Here is a 10226-nt window from a genome sequence, read left to right on the forward strand (position 1 = left end):
CGTGCAGCTAGACGATTACCAAAGCGTCCAGGGACTTCTGGTTCAGGGATTGCAGTAAATGGCACTGGAAGCGATTCGCCATTAGCGATGCTGCATGCCTTGCATCCCATATTGGTCGCGGATGGTATATTTGCTCTAGCTAAGGTGATCAGTTTTTTAAGGGTTATACGTTTGACTGTCGTTCACCTTCAAGTTGGACCAATGCAGATATCATTGGGTAGAATGACGTATGACATTGTTCGCTTCCTTAGCATATTTACTTTGGTATGGTTTGCCTTTTCGGTTGGCCTTAATCAATTGTACTTCCATTACGGTGAGAGTGATATACCACCATGTGAGTTAGCCAATTCTGGGAGACAGTGCAAACCACCATACCAAACGTAAGTTGTCCAAATCTGACCCATAACTGTCGATCTATCTAATATCTATCTATCTAATATCAGTCTATCTATCTAATATCTATCTATCTATCTATCTATCTATCTATCTATCTATCTATCTATCTATTTATCTATCTATCTATTTAACTCCAATATGCATGTACATATAATGTGTAAACTATATACAACTAGATATTCATATAGGAACATATATAAATATATATATATTACTAATTCAGTGTAAGAAGAAAGTCATAAACTGAAGGAAAAGTGCTCAATACTGAGAAGTAGAGCTGTGTTTACACAAAATACACAAGTTATGGTAAGGAGCCGTTACCCAGAGTTTCACGCTTGAATGCGATCTTCAGACGACTAACTCAGTGAAATTCAAGTGATAGAATTCGAACTCGCAGAAGAACTGGTACCGGATGTGATACGCGTTGAGGAGTGACATGGTGGAATGATAGAATGCATTTGTTTTCATTTTCACTTTGAAATCAGTTCTGATCGTTTATTGAGAAGCCCCAATTTGTTCGCACTTCTGATAAATATTTTCTCGGTAAGACACAGGTTGCACCTTTTGGTTGCGTTAGAGTAGGCGGCTGCATGGGCTACGATAGCCCAGTTGATGCAATACTGGTGGCCCGACTCCTTTATTTTCCAGACACACTTTGAAAGTTCTGTACAATTTCCATATTTTTTATTGGCGAAAGAACACGTGCGGTTGCCGTAACGCGTTTTGAAGCTGTTTTCTGTTGAGCCAATTTAGGATTTGGTATCTCTGTTGTTTATTTTGACCTGGGCGCTGTAGACGATATTGTCTGATTGCCATTTCCCATCAAACGGGCAAGTTGATTTATCACGACAGTTGCATGTCCCCATGGGAGCTTCGTTTCCGCGTTTAAGGATCATATTATTGTGAGCTTTGATGATGGAAGCCATGTTATTCATACAACTGTAGCTCACTTTCACGTTCCCCTTGTTGAAAATTTTATGTAACTTGTGCTCCTTAGGAAAGTGACGCCCAAGAAGTTGGAGGAAAATTCTCCCGACGTTATTGCTTACGTTTTGACTGTATGGGGGATTAAACCAGATGACATTACGTTTCCTATTTCTCCATCTCTTGATGGTGTCAATTCTATCTGTGTAAGCAAGGTTGTCTTTATAGCCACTTGCTTTGAGTGCGTCATCATAAAGGGGTGCTGCCTGGTTGAAAACATTCTGATTACATGAGATGTCACATAGTCTTCTATTTATGGCTGCTGGGAGATGTTTGATGATAACCGGTGGGTGATTTGACTGTGGGTTGATGTAGACTGGGTTGTCATTTGGTTTTCTGTGTGGGTAATATTTCCCACTGGAAAGGTCTAATACGATATCGAGGTAATTTACAATTTTCGGGTTACCTTCGATGGTTATCTTCAGACTGATGTCATTGAAGATCTTTGTGAAAATTGGGGCTTCTCAATAAACGATCAGAACTGATTTCCAAGTGCCGCCATGAAAACAAATACGTTCTATCATTCCACCATGTCACTCCCCAACGCGTATCACATCCGAGTTCGAATTCTATCACTTGAATTTCAGTTAGTCGTCTGAAGATCGCATTCAAGCGTGAAACTCTGAGTAACGACTCCGTACCATAACTTGTGTATTTTGTTTAAAAATATATATATGATATCATATCATATCATATCATATATCATGTTATCATGTCATATATCATATCATATCATATAGTATTGAGTATTACATATATACTAGGTATTGGATATCGTATACCTATATGCATAATGTATAATTGTTTATTATAGTGACATGAGGTTTACCTGAAAAGTTTACATTGACAAAAAAGAACAATAAATAATAACACCTCCCAGCCCAACGAGTGGACTTATAAGTCACCTCAACAGTAATTTGCAAAACAAAAGGTAGCCAAACAGCTAAGCACAGAAATTCAAATAACAAGTCAACTTAACCTGTATAAAGTTTTTGCGTTTAAGAAATGCCGCTTCAATAAATTTGGCCGTAGCTTTCACATTATCCTGAAGTAATAGCTTAAACTTATCACCAATAGGGAGAACATTGAAGGTCGCCACGTCAATGAAATCAAAATATAAGGCTCGAAGATCTGAATAAAATTTACAGTGAAAGAGGAAATGACTTTCATCTTCTACAGTATCTGTATCATCACAAAGCTCACACACTCTCCTTTCAAACGGTTCGTGACGAAACTATAAGTATTTTGTTGTCAACTTCGTTTTTGAACATCATTAGTATGTCCACACCATATGTAATGAAGTGCTTAGAACATAACAGGTTAAGTTGTATAGTTGTTATAGACGGTACAACCTGTCTATAACGACCATGCATTGCGCTGTCATAGAGGTCGCAATGAATAGGTGACCGTGATATCGAGTGTTGATAATTCATGTGCATTTTATTTTCAGTCTTGTTCAAGCGACTCTAACATTATTTTGGACATTGTTTGGCCTGTCTGACCTATCGAGTTTGAAGATCATTGGTATGGATCATTGGTTTACTGAAATGGTTGGTCAAACGCTGTATGCCTTGTACCATGTGATTGCTATTGTAGTCTTGTTGAATATCCTTATCGCCATGATGAGTAACACATACACACAAATTGAGGTACGTCAATTTACGATGTCATATTTACAATGTTCTATTAGTAACACATATATATGCACACACAGAGATTGAGGTACGTCATCAATTTACAATGTCATATTAGTAACACATATACACAGAGTGGGGTACGTCGCCAATTTACAATGTCATATTGGTAACACATATACAGACTGAGGTACATCGCCAATTTACAATGTCATATTAGTAACACATATACACAGAGTGGGGTACGTCGCCAATTTACAATGTCATATTGGTAACACATATACAGACTGAGGTACGTCGCCAATTTACAATGTCATATTAGTAACACATACACACACATATCGAGGTACGCCGTCAATTTACAATAGTCTTATTAGTAACATACACACAGATTGAGGCACGCCACCAATTAATAATGTCATATGAGTAACATGCATTTATAAGTCAGTCGGTCAGTCAGTCGGTCGGTCATTCATTCAGTCAGTCAGTCAGTTAGTTAGTTAGTTAGTTAGTTAGTTAGTTAGTTAGTTAGTGCGCGCGCGCGCGTGTGTGTGTGTGTGTGTGTGTCAGTCAGTCAGTCAGTCAGTCAGTCAGTCAATGAATAATCAAACCAGTTGGTAAATCAATCAGCCCGTCTGTCAGTCACCCGCTATTAAGCCTACAACCAATTATTTACTCAGTTTGTGTGTACGTAAAGCATTCCTCAGAGTTGTCAGATTATCTATAAAGGTCAAGACATATTGCCGTTTGTCACTGCATTCTATTTCAACCTATTAGAATTATTGAAAATACTGTCAGTTACGATGGTATATGACACATATTGACAAACTAATACCAAATCCAATTAACAAAATTTACTTACTTTCTGAACATAAATGAATGTTGTTCAGTTTGTTTTAATATTATAAAAAGTAAAAATACATCAGAGCACACTAATGATTGTTATTGTATGTATTCATGGTATTTCTCCGACAGCAAGACGCTGACATTGAATGGAAGTATTCCCGATCTCGACTATGGCTGAGATATTATGATAAAAGTTCGGCGTTAGCACCACCATTTAATATGTTTCCAACTTGGGACACTTTCCGAAAAATTGTACGATTAGTAAAACGTAAATTTAATGGAAACACTAACATGAGAAAAAAGGTAAGCCTGAAATGACAACATACCGCGAAAGCTTGACATGAAAATCAAATTAACAACATTGAATGTATGCCACGATCGTCTGTACTACTATTACAGTAATAAATACAATATATTACAATCCCACTGCTTCAATGGCCATCGCACTAAATTCAAAAATGATGTTTACCACGATTACGATGGTGAATTATGTATACAACCATGGTATCCCAGAGTTATGTCGTATGGGGATTCTGGCTACTACCACTTCCAATCATGCTTAGAAAAACGCTATCGACCTTCTATTTTAATGAAGCATCGGTCAGAAAACCGGCACAAATTCTTAGGTTGTTTTTTTATTATTTACCCGCTATGAGATGACGTCATGTGATTAGAACTAAGAAGAGTGGAGCAGTGCCATGTAAACATGATTACCATATCATGACATCGTAATCTAATTTTCGGTTTGAATACACAACCGTTAGGGTTATACTAGGCGTGATGGGAAGAGGCGATAGCCAAAAATCCCATACGACTTCACTCTAGGCTAAAGTCATTGTGGTTCTATTTCTTTTGATAGGTGAGTTCCCCACCCATCAAGAATTCATTTGAGTTTACCCGTATATGTTCCGAGAAACAAAGCAATAAAACAGTGGCTGCAGTGAAATTCATTTTTTTTCCATTTTCCCTACAAATTAAAACTTACGTTTTTTGGCAAAATAATAAGAATTAGCAATAATAATAATTGTATAAACTTCCCTAAACATTTTAGAAACGTTAAAACACGAAGCCCTCTTATTTGTTCAAATAGTGTGATAATCGGAAAAGATCGGAAGTATTTTTTAAAAACAACATTTGAAAAGAAAAATACACTTGATTTCAACAAAAGATTGAAGACATAACCTACCTGCCATATTCAAACATTTTTGAAATAGTGAGTAGTTTTGAGGTTTACATGACTATAAATTGTATGAATGTTTGCGTTTTTTAACAGAGAAAGAAAACTCTTATTATACAAAAGGATAAAGAGTACAGAGTAAGTATTGTTTTCTGTCCCAATCTGACCGTTTGCTGCGCTGTTTCTTGTGTGCGTACAGTTCGGCAAGGTAAAAGTAAGACAAAGACATTAATTCCGTTTTAAAGAGCCATGAGCATGTACAGATTCTGTGTATATTCTAATCCGATACGAATATCTACCATATTCTAATCCCATACGAATATCTACCATATTCTAATCCCATACGAATATCTACCATATTCTAATCCCATACGAATATCTACCCTATTCTAATCCCATACGAATATCTACCATATTCTTTAAAGTGAGCAAGCTGAATCATAAGCCCATTAGTCACGGTGATTCAGTAAATGATTGATAGACGTCTAATGCGTCATTTTAGATGTCGTTTCACCGTACTTCAAGAGGCAAGTGTCATTGGTCATGTTTTAGTTTGTAGATTAAGAGCTAAGGGATGCGGACTCGGAATGTTTTTTTATTCGAAACTACACTAACTTATAAGAACTGGGATCAGAGGGAAACATGGGATAAACACTCAAATTAAAGACGAAAATAGTTTGCAATGTGAAACAAACAAAGTACAAATACATCTTGTACACGTAGACTTACAATTGTTTCAATTTTTTGTGTAATATTCAATAACGACGAGAGACGTTATTGACGAGGTTACGGATCAACCCTTCTCGATCCCACAACTCAACAAACTTTATTTGATATTGGATCGGTACGGTATAAACCAACCGAATTATAATGAGTAGAACGTTTATGTTTCCCTCATTTTTTACGACTTTCTCTCTAGGAACTGGTTCAACAGTTAGTACAAAGATACTTCTTCCAAAAGAAGCGTGTAGGTGATGATGAGGACCAACGTCAAGACCAATGGCTGTCTCAAATCAAACTGGATGTATCAAATTTGAAATTTGACATGTTGCAGAGCCTGACCAACATGGACAGTAGAATGACAGACATTCAGGGCCAGATTGACCGTGAACCCGCCAAACCTCATCCTTATCCGGGAAGTGAAATTGAACATGCTCTGAGAGGTGTCATTGACGAGACTCCAGATCCTTCTCCACTGACCCAACAAACTTTACTCGATATTGGACTGATAAACAAACCGTTGAATTATGCAGATCGATATGATGATGGTGACGTAGACTACTGCACTGATGACGAGAATACCGTTTGAAAATAACACGGAACTAAACAAAATTATTTTCAAATTAAGCCACAAGTGGGCGACATTTAGCTTAGATTTTATAACGACCCAGGATATTGTGACAATGTATATATCCTCTGTCATTCCTTGGTCAATATATCGTTCTGTTTTGTGGATGGTTAAAGTAAACCCGTGACGGCGAAAACGCAAAATATATTTCAATATTAAGTTAAAATGAAGTCATTTTGATGTACATTTCATAAATAATCAATATAATCGGATCTCTGCGAAGGACAATGTAATATCGAGAAATAGACACATGTGAAAAATACTGTGTCGCGATGTTAACATCCTAATATTTAGTACTTGTAATAGTAAATGGTATCGCCATTTTAGCGTCTTTGGTGTTAAACTGCAAACGCTTCTTAAGCAGTGGTAGAAACTCTTCATTTTAAAGAGATTTGAAGGTCCTTTAATACTGACACAAACATTATAAGTTACACCTCTCCACAAATATAAGAAAATCGAGTAAAAGACAGATAGAACACTTTCAAATGAATCAGAACTATTGTGTAGCATACCAGTTTAGTAACAATATTAACGTTATATTCTGTAAATCGATCTCTCACTTACAGAAGTGTTTAACATGTTGACAAGTGTACCACATCCCTCAATTGTTTTTTTTCATTGCTTTCTATTGAGATGTAGACCATTTAATTTAAACCGGATTTTTCAGTCACATTTGTAGTAGAATGTAGTGTTTTAATTGAAAACCGAACGCATTGTTATTAAAGTATGCTTGATATCATGGTTCAATCTAATTAAAGTCTGATAAACTGAGTACAGCTCTATTTCTTTGTTTACCTCTATTTTCTACGTTTATTGTTGTCTGATCTTTTTTATCATGAGTGAGCGTTTCTTCCCACGTCCGACACAATACCATACGTCCAAATCTTGCATGTAAGCGTAACCTATCAAAGTCCGCCTTACAGTTAATACTCCAGGATTGAAAGTGAAAGCAAACCGAACAAACAGCAAAATAATAACATCGCTGTCTGCACTATGCGCTCGGGCTCTGTTGGAACAAAGTGTTCTGACGTACTGTAGCCGATTTTTTAAATATGTTTTCGATGTAATTAACACGCGTTCTCATTGGGTGGGTGGGATTTGAACGTGAACTCCTTTAATTCTGGGTCAGATGTAGGAAGGAGGAGCTCACTCTCAGAAAAACAAAATAAAAAATAAAGTACGACAAATGAAGGATATAGAGGTAATTAAAGATTATAAGCCTTATTCACTACATCAGACTAGTGTCGATATTTACACTATTGCACTCCTTGTTTTCAGGTTTAATGTTAATTGTGAAGATTTTGACTTTCAAGCATGCATTGCATTGTAGTGTGTTGTGTTGTAATATTTTATGTAAGTTTATTCAAGTAATTGCCAGTATGTGTTTTTTCCGTTTTGGTAAACAGACATCGACAGTTAATTAGCAATACGATTGAGACTGATTATGATACTTTCACCATTAAGATCTGTCAAAGATTTTAATAGACACTATCGCCTCGATAGAACAGAAAGTTGGTGTATTTGATATTTCTCACGATGTATTCGTTTTTACAATGACAAGGTACTAGACCCTTCAGTGTTTTAGAAATTTCAAATTTTCTTATTAGTTTCAGAGACAGCATTCACAAAGAAATATTGACGTGCAAGAACGGCTCGTTAAGTAAATTTGCATATTATGCCCTCGTCACCATGACGTCAATTTTACTCATTACCATAATTATACAAATCGATCAAACCATCAGTCGTAACTATTCTACTGTAAATAATCGAAACTGATTTTTTACATATTCAACATTCCGTACAATTATAGAAATTTCCGTTGCATGAAGTATTTATTTTCTCTTGTACATGTACCGTAGCAGGTTTTTCCCATGCAGTGTTGGTGACGTTATGTTGATCGGTGCTAGTTTAAACTAAAGATAGGGCAAATAGAACACGTAACTCTTTATTTCCCAGAAAATACGTTCAACAAATCCAATGTTAGTGATGAAAAATCAACTCAAAGTATGGATTTATGACAACCAAACCTTTTTAATTGATCAAATCATCAGGGAAACAGAAGGCACAACTGAAAGACTAGGCAATACATTTATTTCTTATATGCTATTAACAATCATTTCATTAACATACAGTTTGCTCTAAAATTCCTAACCCTAATATTATACCACTTGCTTCCGAATTTGTTACAGGACAGGGGTATATAACTAGGGTGGGTGCTTATCAGTCTCAGCCTTCTTCAGTCTTGCCGAAAACAAGGGAAAGAACGCCCCCCCCCCCGAAAAATGAAATAACAAATAAAATAAAATAAAATAATATAAAAATAGAATAAGGCATAGTCACCGAAACAATTTTTCAGTCTGCTGATACAAACAATATTTACAGTATGGATGGGCACCACTTTATCTTCTCAATAAGTATTCATTTTACATAACAATATATAGACACCGTGATATTGTCTGTCGTACATACATACATACATACATACATACATACATACATACATACATACATACATACATACATACGCACGCACGCACGCACGCACGCACGCACACACACACACACACACACACACACACACACACACACACACACACACATACATACATACATACATACATACATACATACATACATACATACCGGTAGTATTAGATATACCATTAATTCTAAATTTCTAAAGAGATTAACACAAATTTCACAATCTTGTATCTTTCTTTTGGATGATCAAATAATAAATTAACAAGAATATCGGTAAAAATTGGTTTATGCATGTTCATCATATGCTAGGCTCGGAATGAAGAAAATGCCTGTGAAATCATCGCAACTTTTCAAGTGAACAGTACATCCAGCGATATGGTCCCAAGGATGTTTGTAGATGTAAATGTGTGACGTCTTTAGAGCTGGCGTATAATTGTTTGAAATGAAAATCCGATGGACAACTTCCGATTCCAAGACCTTGAAGAAGATTCAGTCCGAGATGTTTTTTCCCGATTTTCTAGTATGGTAATTTGAAAATCGAGTAACTGTAGCGCTGCTGTTTATATGATTTACACATTCTATACTGTATGTAAATATGCAAATATTGTTATATTGAGCTGATATATTCATGCCAACTGGAGCTGTAGATGGTATTTACCTTTTTGCTAGAGTTACCCGGATGTTGATCTTTTCAACTTCTAGTGTTAAATGTCTCTGATTCTGTAATCTTGTTTTATAAAGTTCACAACCATTTTCTTGACATTTGTAATATTTTTGATCTCGACTATTTTATTCGTGTGTGTCATCGTTTTCCTTCTATATCATATGTACGATGAAATCATTGTGGTATGTATGTATAAATACATAGACATATATCGTCCTTTTTTCTCTCGTCTCTGATCTTATTGTATACTTTGTGAAAAATTACTGGGTGCCAATTGTGCCTACATAGGTTAATTTTTTAATGATATCTAGGATTTTTTAAAATATAAATCTATGTTAAAAGAGCAGGGCTATCTGTTGCGCATATAGGAACTTTATATCATCAATGCCATTTTTCTACTAGCATGGTTTTTCTTCTTGAACGATATGCTCAAAGAAAATATAGAACAGTTGATCAAAATGAAAAAAGAATGTGCCACCATGTCAAACCAGATTTACACTGAATGCCTTCCATAAGGGTAGTCTTGCAATTTCATGGTTTATGCAAGAAATTTAGCTCTACATATGTGATTTTTTTCAAGTCCCAGTGAAAGTTAGTTGTCAAAAACGTTGTTCAAATGCCAGGAAAGCATCCCATCCTCGACTGCACTCGGCTTTCGTGATCCCCTACATACCCAGGATATGTACACCCGTTTCC

The 10226-nt window shown here is 36.0% G+C and overlaps 1 protein-coding gene across 1 annotated transcript in view; it reads left to right on the forward strand.

Annotated features, from left to right (window-relative positions):
- Positions 1 to 7019, forward strand: part of LOC144438206 (short transient receptor potential channel 4-like) — a 40441-nt gene extending 33422 nt beyond the window's left edge. The window contains exons 6-10 of the mRNA XM_078127252.1: positions 1 to 380; positions 2831 to 3029; positions 3990 to 4163; positions 5134 to 5175; positions 5957 to 7019. The exon at positions 1 to 380 is cut by the window's left edge and continues 276 nt beyond it. Of these exons, the coding sequence (XP_077983378.1) occupies positions 1 to 380; positions 2831 to 3029; positions 3990 to 4163; positions 5134 to 5175; positions 5957 to 6346 (1185 nt within the window). The 3' untranslated portion in view covers positions 6347 to 7019. The remainder of the gene's footprint in view (positions 381 to 2830; positions 3030 to 3989; positions 4164 to 5133; positions 5176 to 5956) is intronic.
- Positions 7020 to 10226: the final 3207 nt, after the last annotated feature.

Source organism: Glandiceps talaboti, chromosome 1, assembly GCF_964340395.1.
Source record: "Glandiceps talaboti chromosome 1, keGlaTala1.1, whole genome shotgun sequence".
In the NCBI taxonomy this organism is placed as follows: Eukaryota; Metazoa; Hemichordata; class Enteropneusta; family Spengelidae; genus Glandiceps; species Glandiceps talaboti.